At 42.5% G+C, this 19165-nt stretch overlaps 1 protein-coding gene across 4 annotated transcripts in view; it reads left to right on the top strand.

Moving 5' to 3' along the window:
* The window catches only part of LOC146816674 (adhesion G protein-coupled receptor F5-like), a 788188-nt gene extending 769303 nt beyond the window's left edge, over positions 1-18885 (top strand). For 2 of the 4 annotated variants that reach the window (XM_085609153.1, XM_085609151.1), the window contains one exon: positions 17751-18885. In XM_085609153.1, coding sequence (XP_085465279.1) covers positions 17751-17903 — 153 coding nt within the window. In that variant the 3' untranslated portion in view covers positions 17904-18885. The remainder of the gene's footprint in view (positions 1-17750) is intronic. The other 2 variants (XM_085609154.1, XM_085609152.1) reach the window with 1 other exon arrangement.
* Positions 18886-19165: the final 280 nt, after the last annotated feature.

The following is a 19165-nucleotide window of genomic DNA, read 5'->3' as shown; positions in this document are numbered from 1 at the left end:
AGCCCACTGCAGACCCCAAGGTTCTTGCTAACTATCGACCTATTTCTCTCCTGTCCATTTTTTCTAAAATTCTGGAAAGACATATCCATTTCTACCTCTCCAAGTTTATTGAAACTAGTAAAATACTTCATCCTTCACAATCCGGGTTCAGAGCAGGTTTCTCTACAGAGACCACTCTACTAGAGGTCAATGAAAGACTACGCCTTCCCCTGGATGCTGGAGACACAGTCGCGCTCATACTGTTGGATTTGAGTGCGGCGTTTGATACTATCTCCCATCCTATACTAATAAATACGTTGAGATCTTTTAGCATTTGTGGCTCAGCCCTGGATAGGTTGGTCTCCTTTTTGGCCGACCACACCTTTCAGGTCTTTTCTGCTTCTGATAGCTCCAATGTCCTTTCGTCGCCTTTTGGAGTCCCTCAAGGCTCTATTCTCAGTCCCCTGCTTTTTAATCTTTATGTCAGGCCGCTAGCAGACATTGCTGACAAAGCTGGTCTGACTCTTTTTCCATATGCTGATGACTCTCAAATCATCTTCTCACTTTCCAACTCTGACCCCTGCTCCTCCTCTGGTCTCCAGTTGGGTCTTCAACAAATCACATTTTGGATGAGCCAAAATTATCTGAAGCTCAATGGTAACAAAACCGAGGTCTTAATCCTTGGCAAAAAGAAAGACCTCTGGGGCTCGTCTCACTGGCCTGACGAGATGGGTGCTCTTCCGCGGCCAGTAGATCATGTCCGCAACCTGGGTTTTCATATTGACGACTCTTTGTCGATGCACCATCAAGCAGTCAAGGTTACAGCTACTTGCTTTACCATTCTAAAATGGTTGGGTAAGATCCTTTGGATGCTGCCTATATCCACCCAGAAAACAGTGGTCCATGCCCTTATCATATCACGGCTGGACTACGGGAATGTTCTTTTTCTGGGTGCAAACAAGGCTGTGACCCGTAGATTGCAACTGGTGCAAAATTCAGCTGCAAGACTCCTCTGTAGGATCCCCAGGCTCTCTCCCATCTCTAGCCACCTTCGAGATCTACATTGGCTCAGAATTGAAAAGCGGATAGAATTTAAAGCTCTGAGTTATATGTTCAAGATCATGTGGGGCTTAGCACCCGACTATTTGCATACCCTCGTCTGCCCCTACGTTCCTACTCGCCATCTCCGCTCTGCCACGCTTGAAACATTTTCAGTGCCAAAGTTCAAACTTGCCAGAATGGATGGCAAATCTTTTTCGGTTCTAGGTCCCACTCTTTGGAATTCCCTTCCTCTTGCTATTCGCAAAGAAACCATGTACACCCAGTTCCGTCGTTCATTAAAGGCGCCGGGAAACCCTTTTTGGGTAGCTGTCGCGCATTACAAATGCAATAAATAAATAAATAAAATGTACTTACATACATAAATACTTACAGACATACATACATACAACACTACGTTGTTTTCCACCCTAAATCAGCTCAGTCTAAAGGGTCTTTTCAGTCAAGAACAATGGTTAATTTAATGAGAGATTAAATACAAATGTTTAGGAAGGGTAAGCATCATTGCAAGAGCTATGATGCTTGCCATCGTTAGTGGCAGCATCACTCATCACTCAACTTGAGTTGTCAAATGATCAGTTGCTGAGTCATAGTTGACCGTAATTAAAACTGTCACTGAATCTGTGGATTCTAGTGCCCGGGTACCTAAAAGAGTTGGATTCCCAGCATAACAAGCATTCCAACTCTGCTCTGGATTGGATGGAGTGGGGGATAGCTTAGAGTTTCCTCAATTGATAGCTCATCCTAAGAACTAGCTAAAATATGATCTAAGTTCACTTAGACAATACTTATTGAAATGACTGTAGATTATACCTAGTAAACGGAACGTTCCCTTTTATTTTAAAGCACCTCCCCAACTATTCCCATGCTAATTACCTGCAACAGCCAGTGCTCTCCAAGCCCCAAATCTCTATAACAGGAGATATCAAGAACGGAGAAGCAATACATTCAAAGAACGTCTAGTGCAAGCTCACCCTATCTTTCCTGTCAAATTGAACAGCTTTACAAAAGTAACATAGCACCATATATATATATATATATATAGAATTGGACATGATATTCACAGAATTAGGCTCATGCTCTATTCTCTTCACCACCAGAGCATCTTATGTTGCTGGGACATCACAGAGTAGCCAAACAACTCTCAGGTGTCATACACCCATTTCCTTCACAGTGGCTTTATTTCTGCCTTGTTCTCTCTCTTGGCAACAATTCATCTGTAGTCTACAGATAGTGCACCTAATGCCCAAAATACAGAAATACACTAGTGTGACCCCGACAACTAGTGTATGAGATATTCAGGAATACTGAGTTCCATCCAGGACCAATAAGTATTTATGAACAGTACTTGAGTTATGCAAAATCACTACTTTCTCCAAAATGATGGGGAGATAGAGCATCCACTCTGTTGAAAACACGTTCTTTTCTCTTCTTGACATGATATATGTTCATGTACGAATATTTGATGTCACCACTAGGGCTACAAAAAATGAGTCTTCACTTTTGTTAGTGATATAAAGTCTAACAGGATACAGCATGGGGTTCACAGACAGAATATCGACACCCAAAAAATCCCCATTCAACAATATTGAGTTATAAATTCGATCTTCATGGGCCAGATACAGCGACCATGAAAGGCAATTTGAACAAAAGTACTTTATCCTTATCACAACACGAAGATGCAGGGTGCAGTCGAGAGATGGGTCCATTTCCTCCATCAATTCACCCCTTAGCTCCCATTGTCTGTGGCTGCCCAGAGGGACTGCACAAAGCCCAGCTGTCTCCCACCCCAGACATGTATTCCGAGACAGACACAAGGAACCACATGACTAAGGTAAGATGCTAACTTTCTAAAAGTGGCAGTTTCAGAACTACAGTTTAAAATCTAACTTCACCATAAGTAGTGATTTTAAATTGCAATTCCAGAGACACCAAACATGGGGGTTCTATCTCTTCCCAATTGAAAATTACATTTATTAAATGTAATAAGGTAATCTCAATGTTATCCTAAGTGGGAGATAGGCTTTGCAGTAGCAAAAAAATGAATGTAAGAGTTTTTTACCTCCAGGACAGGTAATACTTAAAACTATATGTCCTACTTTTTAAATACACTGCACCCTGCTCTTCGACTGTACTGAGCTTACCTTAGGGGTGACATCTATGTGTTAAAAGTGAAGGTTTGGATCTGGAAAGAGGGTTAAATTGACAGCTTGACACGGCAGTTAAAAACTGCACACATAGACTCTGCAATGGCAGACCTGAGGCATGTTTAAAGGGCTGCTTAAGTGGGTGGCACAACCAGTGCTACAGGCCGACTAGTAGCATTTCATTTACAGGCCCTCAGCACATTTAGTGCATATTACTAGGGATGCATAAGTAAATTAAATATGCCCACTGTGGAAAAGTCAATATTACCATGCTTTAAGCACATGCACTTTAGCACTGGTTAGCAGTCCTAAGACCAATAAAAACAAATTCAGCAAAAGGAGGAGGAGGAAGGAAAAAGATTTGGGGGGGACCCTGCAGAAAAGGCCATTTACAGCAATGGGCTACAGGCTCTCCTTTAACATACTGCAGCTTTCCAGTGTGTCAGGCTCAGAAAGCAGCTCCACTGCACCTGACAATTGTCTGAAGGCCATATCCTTCTTTGGTACAACTGTTTTAAGGCATTTATTGAAGCCATGGACACTTCAGCTCTCCTTATTGTTCCCTGAGTATATGGAGCATTGCTTCTTCTCCTCTCTTCTCTCTCTTCTTTAACATTTTATGGACTATCTATAGGTTAGTATAGGTCTTTAGAGGGTTGAGGCTAGCATAGTATTGTTGGGCACTCATGATCCAATCCATATCTGTTGCCAATATATCCTTCTGGTAGTACTAAGAGACTGTCCTTTGCTTTCATAATTAGGGAAATCTCACAGACTGCACACTGCCCAAACCAAGACAGCAGAGGTATTTCTCTCAAACCAAATTAATCATCTCTCTGAGCAGTATATCCTTCTCTATGAACTACAAAGAATGACTACATCTTTTTTTGGAACAACAGCCAGAAAGATACATGTGCTATGGCCACACTGCCTTACAGGGTCCACAGAAAAGGTTCAAAGGTTCCTAGCAAGGAAGCATTTTTTCTCATGTACCCCTTCTACTGTGTAAAAAATTACTTGAAACTAGAAAATGCAGACAGTTTCCTGCTAACTCATCAGTAGCACTAATGGGCTTTAACTCTTGGACACCTTTGGCAGGAATCACTAGTTCAGAAGTCCCTAGACTTAAATATTCACGTTGTTAGTGGCTGGTCCTCCCTTACATACCACCTCCTTAATGAACTATCAATTAGAAGGGGCCCGAGAAACCAAACCCTTCAATTCTGCATTTCAAAAGCCACAAGGAAATTAAGATCTGAGAGGAACCGAGCACTCCGATTATCAAGAAAGAATCCTAGTAATAAAACCTTTTTCAATAACTATAAGCAAGCCCAAGTAGCTTTTAGGACCTCGACATGAAAGGAAAAACTGGCAACCTTGGATCAATTCTGGCTGAAGCTCATCTACGAAAGTAAAAACCCTAACCCGAAGCAATTCTGGTCTATGGTAAATAGGAGCACACAAAGCAGAAGTGAGTACGGCTGTGCAAATATCAGCGAAGCCATTTGGAGCAAGTATTTATCTCTTCACTGCGGGACATTAATATAAACGATGCTCGAACCATTTCTCCCAACCCAGGTAACAATAGGTTCTCCCCGCCGGGACTTGAGAACCCGAGATGAGCTCGCCCCGTAAAAATTCCATCTGAAGATCCGTTATATAAAGAACTAGAGAATAAGAACGATATATTACCAGAGCCCATGGTGCCTCCTGACGTCTTAAAAAACAAGATCTCACGCCTCGAAATGAAAGCCAGAGCTGAAGGAGCCCTAGGCCCGAACGGCCTTTCCCAGGCCATGTTAAAATTTGACATCACCCTATGGTCAGAATACCTGACCCCTTTATTTCTTTATTGTAGTCTACACAGCACAGTACCAGAGTCCTGGCGAGGTGCAATCATTCACCCAATTTACAAAAGTGGGAAGAGAAATGAGCCAAAAGGTTACAGAATGGTTGCACTTCTCGACGTGGAATCTAAGTACTATGCAAACATCCTATTTGAGAAGCTACAGGCCTGGGCCGAAATAACAGCACGCCTCCCTTTTAATCAGACGGGTTTCGTGGCTAACACCGGCACTACAACCAATTTGTTAACACTAACACTCCTGGTGGAGAAAGCGACAGCCCAACAAATCCAGCTGCACTGCTGCTTTGTAGACTTCAAAGCGTCCTTCGACCGTGTGCCCAGGGACCTGCTATGACAGAAACTAAAATCATGGGGCATACCCTGTCAAAAACCAAAACAATATCTTTTGGGAAGCAACAAAAAGTCAACTGAAAGGTGGCACTTCAACGACACAAAGCTTGAATAAACCCCCAGTTACAAATACTTGGGCATCTTTTTCGAACCAAGAGGTACCTTTACCAAGCATAAAGAAACATTGAAAACCAAAGCCTTGTCGTTAGAAGCAGCCGCTGCAAAATAGGCAAAACAGTTACTAGGTCCCAGCCTAACTCCCATGCTGCAAGTGATGAAGGCTAAGGTAATTAACTGCTTGACGTATGAGTATGAGCATGAGATCACTAAGGGCACAACCAACGTATTAATTAAAAAACTAACAACCAAAATTTTTAAAAGAGCTTTTCAGTTGTCAAGATCTGCCTCGCCAGCCCAAGTGAGACTTGAACTGGGACTACAAGACCGTCATGGAGTGGAGGCAGGCACATTTATAAAACTATGTCATAGACCGCGCCGTGCCCGGGAGGGTTCCTTGGAGGCCCGACAATGGCAGGAAATACAGAAAAACCAGACTAGCCATAAGCATCGGCAACGCCTGGACCGCAGTTTACAGTTACTAGGAGTAAAAGACCTATGGGAAACAAACCACCCCCACCCGGTGTTAAATACTGCCATTAAAAAAACTGTCCTTTCACTTGGACAGGGCAACACTGTCAAAGAGGAAACACGCTTGGGCAGTAATATCCAATTTCAAAGTGGGTGCTTAGCCACTTTACCTATTAAGCACATATGCACTTTATTGAAAAAATACGTTTTTTGCGCTGAGGATGGGCGATTGGCCCTTTCTGAAGAACCTTCCAGAATGGCACCGGCCAGGTAGCAGTACCGAATGCAGGTTTTGTGGTTACCATTCTGAAACAATGGAACACATCGTCTGTGCATGCCCTTCATTGCTCATGGCCAGACGGACACTGCTGCGAGGACAATACATCATGTTGGGAGTTCAATCTTTCTGCCAAGCAGTAATGACCGCTCTCAACCCCAACAACTAAAAGCTAAACATTGGGCTTACAAAATTCAGCCATAAAGCGTCAAAACAACTGGAAGCCATATCCACATCTAAACCCTCCCCATCTTAGTATGGCGGTCGAGTTAACAGACACAATAATAAAATCAGAGTCCAGACCATCAGAAAGCCAGAGCGATGTCTTCCAGCAGAACATTATTAGCCCATAATGGTCCACCGAATATTTAGTAATTTTAAATCCACAGTTTTTAACATTTATTACTGTCATTTTATCGTTCAATTTAGCTATGTTTTAAATTGTAAATGGTTTGCTAAACCAATCAATAAAGAGTTAATAATAATAGTTCAGAAATCACCGTGTACTGAAAATATGAAGTAAAGGCCTCCCAGCTGCCTATGTTGGACAAAAGGTCTTTTAAGATAGTTTTTACAAGGCAGAGAAAAATATTTCATACTGCTCATCTACATAGCCCAAGCACACGCATGAAAAATAGTGGTAACCCTGTGCACTGCTTTTTGTACACCAACTAATGCTTTTACCCTTATATGCTCAGCTTGGTGACACCCTTAAGGTGTCCTGCCGCCAGATGCATTCACCAAGGTAACTGTCCAACTATTGCCTGATGTCCAACCCCTTCCTTCTCTGGATGTAAAACTAATATTCCACAATCAACAATATATGGCTGTGTCTTAGGTCTAAGTGGATCATAATCTCCCTTCACCTGCAGAGGTGTGGCAAGGCTAGATATCCAGTATGTTCAATCATTTCTCAAAATGACAGCCAACTTCTCCTTGATGAACGGCAGTACCTGTGGTGCCTGACAAGGCTCATTATGACTATCACCACTGCTCTTCAGTGTCTATATGAGACCTCTGAAACATAATCAAAATCAGTTCAACATATATGTGCATGGCATGCAACTGCAAATAAAAAAGTAAAATAGCCCAGGCTATCAGAACATGAACTGTGAATGCCTTTTTTAAGGCACATTTTCCTCTAGATGATAGAGCTTATGACTGAACTCAAATTGACTCCTAAATGCTACAATAATTTCCTGAACCTCAATAGGCCACTTGAGTTCCTGTCATAAAGTAAAGCAAATGGTTTGATTCAAATGTATCATTTGATGCTCCACTCAGGGATCGTCACTTAGCCCATTGCTGTTCAATATATATGTGCTTCAGGTCCCCACCTTAGTGCATGATTTTGACTTGTCGGCGGTCTCCTATGCGGATGACACCCAGCTCGTTGTCTCGCTAACAAAAGGTCCTAATATAGGAATAAACAATTTGCACCCTGTTGGGATAAATTACGCCACTGGATGTCAAGTTGCCACCTAAAGCTGATTGGTGATAAGACTTAACAAATGTTATTAGGAAACCAAGCCATACACAGACCTCTGAGTAGCTGGCCAGATGACATGCCCCCCCTCCAATCCTAAACCGGTGATAAAAAACTTGGGAATCTGGTTGGACAGTTTGCTAGCAATGGAACACCAAGCAGATCAATTGTCTGGCACTTGCTTCTCGCTACTCCAAATGCTCCGGAAGATACTGGTATTGATCCCAGAGCATCTAAGGAAAACGGTCATTCAATCCCTCATAGTATCTCGTCTGGATTACGGCAACTCTCTTTATGTGGACGCGCCCAAATACGTAATAAAGAGCCTTCAGACCGTGCAAAAAGCGGCAGCAAGGTTCCTTATAAAGGTTCCTAGTTATGTCTAAGCAAGAGAACCCCTCAAACAGCTGCATTGGCTCTCAATTGAGGCAATAATTAGGTTTAAATCCCTTTTGTATTGCTCATAGAGCCATAAATAACAGGAGTCCAGTAAAACTCAGAGTTGGTAACCACTTATGCTCCAACTAGAAACTTGAGACCCACACATCTTCATCTCCTCAGTACAACCAGGGTAGAGAGAATGAGATAGGGAGGAAGATCGTTTGCACACTTATTACCGAAGTTGTGGAACGGCCTTCCACCCGATCCCAGACCTCTGGAAAATGAACTTTCCTTTAGGAAGAAACTTAAGACATGGCTGTTGCCCCGTTAATGTACCAGAGGCCCCAACTCTCAGCACAGTACTCACTAGCGCGGGGAAGCCTTCGGGTAGCCATGCGCTTTACAAAACACAAACATAAACATCCTTTTCTCACCAGATACATATTGATTAAACAACTGTAATATAGGTTGGGCAAAAGAACAAAGAAAATGGATTATAAAATGCAAAAACTGCAAAATCAGGCATATAGCTAGGCTCCATGTTAATGGGAAGAAGTAAGCTCCCATCACTGAAGCACTAAAGGAGCTCCGTTAGCCCCCAGTGGAGCAAATGTTAACAGTTAGAATTCTTGGCACAATCCACAAAGACTACTGTGAAAGCATCTGGTGACTGCCACATGACCCATTAAGCTTCAAATGGCACCCCAAGCTTGGGCAGAGCTAACTTATCTAAGTCAGTAGGAAGAAACATGGCAACAAAACCACATGAGCTTGTCTTGCACTTCTGGAATGTTCTAAACCCACATCTCTGATCCAGCCTCATGGACTTCAAGAAAGCTAAGAAGGTAATCTTTCATTACTTCTAACTTCTCTGGGACCACCAGCGGCTGGGAACCTTTCAAAGTGGTGGGCGAGCATCTCAAAAAACAAAATAAAACACCCCATCTCTAAAAGCCCAAAATAAAACACCCTCTCCCTCCAAAACCCCAGAATGAAACACACCCTCCCTACAAAAGTCCATAATAAAACAACTCTTCCCTCCAAAAGCCAAAAATAAAACTACAACACTAACACTTAAAATAAATTAGAAAACAAATAAATGGCATTTAACCACTGCTGCACATCCTCCTCAGTGTTCTGTATCTGCAGTCTGCTGTGGAGCTCCCCTAACCAATCCCGACACTGCTCTCATGCTATTAACTAACATGAGAGAAGCACCAGAATTCGATGTAGCGGGTTGACGGGGCACTCCTTCAGGCCCTGGAGGCCTGTGCTTGCTCTCCACCCAGCTGTATAAGACAGCTCGGGATGGAGAGCTTCAAAGTCGCATGTCAGGCTGGTCACCGCAAGACAGCCAGCCAAACTGACATGCACACTTTGGAGCATCCAGCAGCTACTGTTCCAGTCCTCCATGCTGCCAATTGGCATCAGAGGACACACCCTGCATGTCTCTTGTCTCAGGGGCTCTGCGATGCACACATCAGTAAAAAATAAAATGGCAATGAAATCCTTTCATTGGCATTTTATTTGTTTACTCACTGTGGGCGGAGCTGCGATGCTCCCTCATGGGAAACTGCCACTGGGGTCCACTCAAAGAAACCCAACTCCAAAATCATCAACATACACATGCAAGTTAACCTCAACGACTAGATACATTGAATGAGCTTCCCTTTCAATACTACAAAGTGACCTAGTTGACATGTCTTCCCTATACAAACTTAACATAGAAATAAAAGTTGTTAAGAGGGCCTGCAATGGGGGGGGAAAGAAAATTATTTTTTAGTGCATACGAGGCTGTGACCTGGTTAGCAGTACGACTGTGTGAAATTATAATTAAAGTTGTGTGGGAAAGTATCCTTGTAAGACATTTACTATGCCTAAGTGGGTGATGCAAAAGGCACCATGCGATTGTCACTTGCGACATTTTCTAGTTAAAATAATGCAACAGAATACATTATTTCCTACACATGACTCAATGTTCATTATTACCAGCTGTCCTGGAAGTCTCAATGAGGGCTGATTTTTTTAGCGCTCCAAGGCCAGTCAGAACTCTAGGAGACAGGATACATTCGCTAAAATGTCCCTCTCTGTTAGTCAGTGTGCATGAAACACAACATTAGCTAGTGTTCTGGTCGACCCTGGGTGAGGACCCCTGTGACCTGGGATCCGTGTGCTGGCCTGCCGAGTCGCAAAGTTCCTGAAGGGAAGTTCCGCAAGCCTGGGTAGGTTTGCCTGCTGGGGTGGGTTAAGAATGTCAGCTGTATTCGCAGAACTGCTACATTCTCCTTAGCTGCATTCCATCTGAGTCATATGCACCTGACAAAGCAAAGATCAATAAAATGCTGCACATATAAATCATACTTCTCACAAGCATTGACAGAAAAAAGCTCAACCAATGCAACCAGATGCTGAGAGGGACTGACCCACAGCCCCAATTTAGATAATGTTCATGACTAAAGGTCCTGACTATGCCAGACCTAAAAAGTGGCAATCACCTTACAGAAAGTTACAAAAAGGGGGGGAACCTAAAGAGCAGCAAGCAATGTTCTAGGGATGGAACCAAATAGGAAATACCCCAATAGTGAGAATATCACCAATAACCCTCATGAGAAGATGTGATACCTCCTTGACCTGAAACAAAAAAAATGTACAGTCATCATGGTTTGCTTAATCGTTTAGAGAGAGTATTTGCTACCATGTTTTAGCTTCTGTTTCATCTCTCCTTTATCTGCACATCCAAATCCCAGTTTCTTTGCCTTTCTCTCTCTCAATGTTACTTTCTCTTAGTGTGCTTTCCTTTGCCAAAATAGCCGTACGATAAATGAACATGCCAAAACCCATCCACTCTTTTTTCTCATTAGGACTATATCGTATCTGCATAGTCCCCAGACTACCATTTTTCATAATATCTCCCATCCACCTGAAGATTTTTTGGTGGTAGGCTGACCACATCAGAAAGAAGTGGACAACTGAAATGTAGATATTTACTTCACCACCGGGAAGTAAAGAGTACAGGTTTAGTGAGGCTAGCACTTCTGTCGGTTCTGAATACTGCCTCCGACAGTTTTGAGTTAAAAATGCTGTAACAGTCTTTAGGGCCTATTCACAAAGGTATTTACTGGCAAAAGTACAACATTAATGCCTGCAAGGAAATCATAAACAGATTTCCGGCTTTTATAAATTCATTTGTTACTGCAGGTTTTTCTGTACGGAGAAATCTGCAAGTATCAATCAATCAATCAATCAAAATTCAATAATCAGAAACTGTACAAGTTAACCATAAAAGCACAGAACGCAAGTCAATACAATGAAAAACACCTTAAAATTGTAATAACCCACAGTTCTTTAGCTCAGATCAGAATTGATTTGCGATATTTAAAAACAATTTTTAAAAAAGCAGTAATGGAGGCAATAATAAATTCATCGTCTAACAATTGCAGAGTCATAAATGCAGGGTGACATTGTCTCAAACTGTATCTTTTTAAGCAGGAATAATCCATCTTCTTCTAGAGATTGAATACAATTTACAAAAAAACAATATATGTATCGTGGATTGTTCAGCAACATCATCGCACTGGTATTTACTTAGAACTCTCGACCAATCGTTTTGTACAGGAAAACTTAAAGATCTATGAAGGATATTCAATCTGAAACGTGTTAGCAAGAACCTCTCATAGCCGTCAGTTACTAATACGATGCATAGAGTATGAGTGGAGTCGCCATGGCCATATAATGTGCTTGAACCGTTGGTTTATTTAATTCTATTGTGGTTCTGATTTTGCCCAAATAACACATGCAGCTTGCTTTAAGATCTTTCCTAGACACGTCACACATAGTGTCTGGATCATTGTATTATTCAGGATGGCCTAATTTAAACAGGAACATTTTAACATATGCTAACCACTTTATGTGATTGACCCTGTCTATCGCCAATGCGTCTTTTAGAATGAGGCGATTAAAATCTGTTTCCTCTGAGGTCCAGACTCTATGCCACAAGAGGACTGGCTGAATCTTAATGACGTCTTCTAGGTATGGCATACCTAGTTCTTGGTGGCATATATACGTAGATGTACTGTCTGAGACTGCCAAGAGGGACCTGAAAAACATGTTTTCTGCCGACTGTAGTGAGTTAACCCCTACGTAACCCCAGATTCCATCTCCATAGGTAGCAATGGCCATACATTTTGCCCTATAGATCTGGAACAATTCAGCAGGGGGACGTCTTCCTAATTTTCTGCTGAAATTTAATAAGGCCATCAGAGATTTACTGAAAAGCAGCCTTATCGCTTTTAACGCCTGGCACCACATACCAGATTGGTCAAATAATATCCCTAAGTAAGAGAAAGTTTTAGTATGCTCTATTGCCTTTAAATAAATAAAAAGCGTGTTGGACTTCTTTCTCGGTCCAGCTCCACAGTTCAATGCAAATGTTTTGGAGCAGTTCACAGTAAGTCCCAGATTAGACATAAAATGTATAAAAACATTAACAAACCTTTGGAGACCGATCGGTGTGCAGGCCATAAGAACCGCATCGTCCACATACATGAGTGCCGGAATAGGGCATGTCGCTGTGGCTGGTAAATCCTTACACTCCCAGACCAGGACGGTTTCTTATTCATTTATATATAGTGTAAAAAGAAACAGGGCAAGGATACACCCTTGTCTGACTCCTCTCATCACTCTAAAGTGCTTAGTGCATTCGCCCCCTCTTCCATAACGAACCCTGGCCCTTGCCTCTTGCGTATAGTTGCCTTAGAAATTTTATTATTAAAACGTCAACTCCCATCCCCGCTAAAACCAACCATAGCTTTCCATGAATCACGCAGTCAAAAGCCACCGTTAAGTCCATAAAAGTCAGGTATAGCCTTTCCCGGTTTGCCCTGGTGTATTTGTCTAATAAAATATGTAAGTTTAAACCCTGTTCGATTGTGCCCAAACCCTTGCGAAATCCATATTGTATATCGCTTAGTATATTTTGTTCCTGTGCCTATACCTGTAACCTGTCCAACAAGCCTCGTCCCACAATCTTAACTGCAGAGTCCAGTAATGAAATTGTACGGTAACAGGCTGGGTTTGACCTGTCCCCCTTTTTAAAAATGGGGACAATTATTGAATCATACCAGGTCGGCAAAAAATCTTGTAAGCAACATGCGTTAAAAACCTGTGTTAAAAGTGGCCCCCATAGTGATAAGTTTGATTTAAAAAGATCTACCGGGATGCCATCCGGCCCAGCCGCCTTCCCCCCCAGACTTAGAGTAATGGCCATATTAACTTTACTTAGAGTAAAATTAAAAAGTAAGCCTGTATGCCCTACAGAGTTCTTTGTTTCAGCCCCAGTTGATGGGGATCCCTGTTCATCTATCTGGGGGTTGTTATATAACCTAGTGAAGTGTAATATCCATCCATGTTCAGGGATGGCATTCTCTACAGTTGCTTTATCATCTTCGGCTAAAATCGGTGTGTAAACCGCCTTCCAAAAGGCAGAAGAATCGCGATTGACAGAAGCATCATGTAAGGCCTGCCAGGCTTCCTCTTTTAGGGCCTTTTCCTTGCTTTTATTTCCCTCTTATATTCACATCTTGCCAATATAATCTGTTCCCGGTTTTTTACTCTTGCATGTAAATAATATTTAAGCTTATAATATGTTAAAATACCCGCCCAAAATGATGCAGGTCTCTTTGGATGGACGCGATTGTAAAAGATACAGTTCGCTGCTCAACTGTTTTAGGATTCTCCTAATCTGCTCTGGTGCAGAGTTATTATAGAAATTCACTAATTCTATACAGAACACTTTGTCTATCTGGAGAGTAATGATTTGATAAAACGGCTCTGACACATATAGAACAATATTTCCTGTGTTCAAGTAATTAGAGATATAAGTGCAGAGACAGCCCCTTGCTCTGCCGTGTAGTGATGGGACTACTGGAGTGTGGAGTGTTATGTTACCGCTAATGTGGATAGGCCCTTCCACCCAGGTTTCCTGCAGGCTAAAATTTTCAAAACTACACACAAAGTCCAACCATACTTTGTTTGTCACCTTAGATTTCAGCCCCGCCACGTTCCAAAACAAGAACTGACATCTATCTGATCTTCCTGTATGATGATTTTTCCCCCCTCCTTCATCCTTACTCATTGATGTGTTGCCAGTATGGTATTTAGAGCTGTGTCGCTAGTGATCTCTGTGTTCGTTAACATAGTATCGTCTTGTAGAACAGTGATTTCATTTCTAGCTGGAGTCGCCGACACAGACTCTTTCGAAAGGACCTTCACTATAGCTGAAGTCTCTGGCTGCGTAGGAACGTCCTTTTGTTGTCAGTCCACTGATTCGAGGTTGGCCAGGGCGTCAAAGCGATTGTGAATTGGGAGGTTGGACCAATGCCTATGGTACGTGGATTCATGATCCCTATATATTGGGGCGATATGAGATGTAGGTCGATAACAGTAGCCTAAGGGGACTAAATTAACACCCTGCCCAAGGATGGAGTGGTTTCCAGCTCTACTCAAGATAAGTTGTACTAAAGGGGGAGTTTGAAAGGTTAACACAACACAATCTCCCTTCAAGTTCTTACGTCCATTTCCCACCCAACTCACTTTTCTAACCATTTTGAATTCAGCAAATAACCTCTTGGTGATGCCAGTTCTTACCCCCGAGCCAGTGTAGAGACTTATTCCGTAAAATCTCCCACGTTTCAACTACCCCTTTTTGTAAATTGGGGACATTAGTCAAAACCACCACAAAAGGTGTTGCATTCCCCTTCCGCTGGCTTGAAGCGATACAACCGTTTGTCGCTACGGGGTATTTGGTCGTGGTTGGAACAGTCGAAGTAGTGGGTAAGAACACCATGGGAGTAACAGTGGGGAAGTGTTGGACGGTATTATGTGGAGCAAGTGATATTGCCTTGGGGCGACTTGAAAAAAAAGAGTGTTATTACTTTTCTCATTGTTGTTAAATTGAGCCTGGATACCCATTTTTGCAGTTGTTATCTCTTTACTGGGGGGCTGAAGTTTAGTTACACATTTAGATAACACTTCTTCCATCAAACCGATTTTATGTATTAAGCTACCCAGGCTTTCTCTGAGAAAGATGTCTAATGTGTCCAATTTTGTTTTTAGCTTTATCACCTCATTCTGTGTGAGTATATTAGCACTGGCTGTCTGTTTTCCCCCATTCACAACGTTTTGTGTTGATAATGATTTATCCTTCTTGGTGACCTTTTTTCGTGCTTTAGGAGTTGTCACCATGTCTGTTAGGACTTTTTCCCATCTTGTATATGTTGAGGTGTTGGGGTTTCTAGTTCTCTTGGTCGGTGGTTGATTATCGGATTGAAATCACTGCCTGATATGTTATCTAGTGTGTCTGTAACACAACCATTTGTTCCTTGAATACTCCTAGGTACTACTATGGGTGGTGCGGGCCCTTCGCTTGATATGTTAGCCCGTTCAGTAACCCCCACCTAAGCCTGGATGTCCAGGATTTAAGGCCTCTTCAGCTGTAATAATCTGGCGCTCATTAGATAACTAAGCAATGTATGGCGTGGGTGTGTCCCTGTTTTGACTTGCTTTTTGTTCGGAACACTCATCGTTTTTCTCTTTCCCATGTTTAACCTTTCCATGAGTGGCTATTTGTTATCACACTTCACCGTCACCTCCGCAAAGGTAGGATTGCCTGCCTAGTTGTGCATAGTATTCACCGTACAACTATTACTTAAAACACACCAAGGTCAATATCTATCTGTACTGAGTGGATGCTCTCCCGCGTTACTCTGTTAGCACGAGTTAATCGTAAAGTCACAGTACCTTTCAATGCAAATGTTAGAGCCGTGGCCCAGTCCAGTCTCTGCCAGTCTATGGCGGGCTAAGACGGGCCCGTCTTTGCCTGGTGTTTGCCCGCGCTGATCCCACGCGCGTCCGCGGGGATAAAGTGCTGCATGCCCGGCGGAAGTCAGGGTCCAGAAGAAAGTGCAGGATACCGTAACGTTGCAGAGCGGTCTCCCGTGCTGTGAGACTGGCTCTGGGTACCTGTGGCGTCCTCCAGGGAGCAGGGATAAAGTGCTGCGTGCCCAGCTGGAGTCAGGGTTCAGAAGAAAGTGCAGGATACAGGAACGTTGCAAGGAAGTCTCCCGCGCTGCTGGACCTGCTCTGGGTACTTGTGGCGTCTTCCAGGCAATGGGGATAAAGTGCTGCGTGCCTGGCTGGAGTCAGGGTCCAGAAGAAAGTGCAGGATACAGGAACGTTGCAGAGCGGTCTGCACAAGTAAATTCCACAAAGGAGGCAGGAAATGGTCTGAGATTTATCAAGGCAAGTGCTGCAGTAATTCCCCTTGAGGATTGGAAAAGGGAACAGATCACTCAGAAATGTTGTTGGTACTGTAGGGAAAATGCTTTCTCTGCAGAGGAAACTGGTGTCCCCACAGAGAAAGAAAATGTGTATTTGCACAGGGGGCTGCAGTCCTGCTGTGCTGTATTCTATAAATCCACACATAGAATAAGACATCATTGGGGCTGTCAGATGGCCAGCTCTGCAGCACACCTGGAAACCTGTCCCTGGGACAGTTGTTCAGGCTTGTTTCTGGGAAATTTCTTGAATAGGAAACCAATTAAATGTGCATTTAGCCTTACTTATAAATCTATGCCCCTATGTTCACATTTCTTTTGCTGAATAGGCACCTTTTTCTTTCATCTATCACTCACAGCCATTTATGGGGACTCAATCAATCAATCAATCAATCAATCAATCAGGGTTTGTAAAGCATAGCTACTCACGTGTTCAGGTCCCAAGGCACTTGGGGGGGGGGAGGGGAGGGGCTGCTGGACCATCTGAGTCCTGGGATTCAGTTGAAGAGCCAGGTCTTGAGCACCTTCCTGAATTGGGTCAGCGGCAGGGATTGTCTGATGTAGAGAGGCAGAGTGTTTCAGGTCTTCGCAGCAAAGTAGGGGAAGAAACTTCCTCCAGTTCTAGTCTTGTGGATCTGAGGGACAGTGGCCAGGAGTTACCTGGTGGGTACATGGAATGAGAGGTGGTGGTTCGAGTATGCTGGTCCTGCATTGTAGGGAGCTTTGTAGGCATGTGTGAGGATCCTGAACGTTCTGTTTCTGGGTGTCGCGGCATGGAGTGAGTTGCCGTATTCGAGTCTGCTGCTGATGAGTGCATGGCTGACTATTTTTCTGGATTCGATGGGGATCCATCTGAATGTCTTTCGAAGCAGGCAAAGCGTGTGGAAGCAAGATGAGGAGATGGCTTCGATCTTATTGTTCATTGTGGGAGACAAGTGCAGTATGAAAGTCCTAAAGTTAGGACTCCTAACTTCTGTGAATACCGAAATGAGTAAGTGCCTTCTGTGAATACCAAAATGAGTAAGTGCCTTCTGTGAATACCAAAATGAGTAAGTGCCTTCTGTGAATACCAAAATGGTAGTAAGTTTAGGATTTTGTCTTAAGTTAGTTCTGTGAATCGGGCCCTTAGAGCTCATCAGCTTTAACTATATACTCGAGTGGCTTGTATTTTTGATAACTTATTTTTGATGGAAAACGTCTAAACTAACAATGACGCAAATGACTCTCCAGTCAGAACAGTAGGTTGGAAGCTCTTGCTCTTAGTGAACGACCTAACCATTTGTTTTTGTTTTACTCTTATTAGGTGCTTTTAATCATTTTTCCGCATCACAGTCGCATTCAAGTGAAGACTCATCACATTCTATTCAACATGGCAGTGACAAGAAGACTTGTATTGATAATTCAACTGAATGATGAAGAGCCTTCGTATAATGCCCCATCTGGACTACACATCTGATTTTTATCATACATTGCCTTTATGCTGAGACATATTCATGTATCGATTAATTTGGCACACACATTTAAATATGGCTCTTGCCCTATAACAGACTGTTTAGATTGAAATTACGAAATAAATAGGAGTTGTCAGATGGGACATACATTTCAAGTACTCCATGAAAGAAGAGTTTATTGTGCATGTGCATGGGGAAACTTACAAACTGGACAATTGAGAGGAAAGGGGTGTCTCTCGCAAATTAAAGGTTCATGGGCTCGAATGGAACAATCTCTGATCGGTGTGTCGATGGATAAACCTAACATCTTCTGTAGGCAGTGACAGTGGTGAATGTTTAAATTTGAATGGGTAAGCAAAGCACTGGAACAGAGTGACTCTTTTTAGTTCTAGACTTTGCAGGAAGTCCAGAGGTAAACATATGTTAAGAACGTAAGAAGAGTAGTTTTTAGAGTTTGCTGCACATCACACCGCCTGCATCTCTCGTTTTGTTCCCGAGACCAGTGTTGGTGATCAGATCTTTAGATACATTGAGTTTAATATTCGTTTTTAAATATGTGTTCGGGTGAACAGGGGAAACTCTGATTTAATGTTTCCCTTAGAAAATGCGCTGCAGTCTTTGACAAAGCTTTTTGCATGTAGACTGTGAGTATCCTCAGGTCATCTTTGGGTCGCCAAAAAGTGCTGCTTCTCCTCAAATAATATATGTCCTAAGAAGTATTGGTCACTATGACAGCATCCTCCGCTATCGCTCTTACCGCACAGGCGGAAGTAGAAAGTAGTAGCCCAGTCATCACTTTTTTACCCTTTGGATAGCTCTATTTTCATGAACATATAAGGCAACCTTAAAATGTATTACTTTTTGATGCATCTCCACATCTTAGTAGAGAATGCAAGAGGAACAAGTGTGTAGACGGGGAAAGATCATCAGGTTTGCACATCTTTAGGGAGTTGTGGGTTCCAAGTGGATCATGTATAAAGTTTTATTGGTGTGTGAACAAAGATTCACAAGTATGTGTCTACATATATATATATATATATATATATATATATATATATATATATATATATATATATATATATATATATATATATATATATATATATATATATATATATATATATATATTTTTTTTTTTTTTCTTTACAAAACGGAGTTCCAACTGTGCTCTCAGGTCAAGGAAAAGACACCACACCGTTCCAAGATACTTCAAGGGGGTTTATTGCTTCATAAACCCAACGTGACGCATTTCACCCTCAACGGGCTT

Source organism: Triturus cristatus, chromosome 6 (assembly GCF_964204655.1).
Source record: "Triturus cristatus chromosome 6, aTriCri1.1, whole genome shotgun sequence".
Lineage (NCBI taxonomy): Eukaryota > Metazoa > Chordata > Amphibia > Caudata > Salamandridae > Triturus > Triturus cristatus.
Note: the sequence above shows the minus strand (reverse complement) of the source record. Positions and strands in the feature narration are given on the sequence as shown.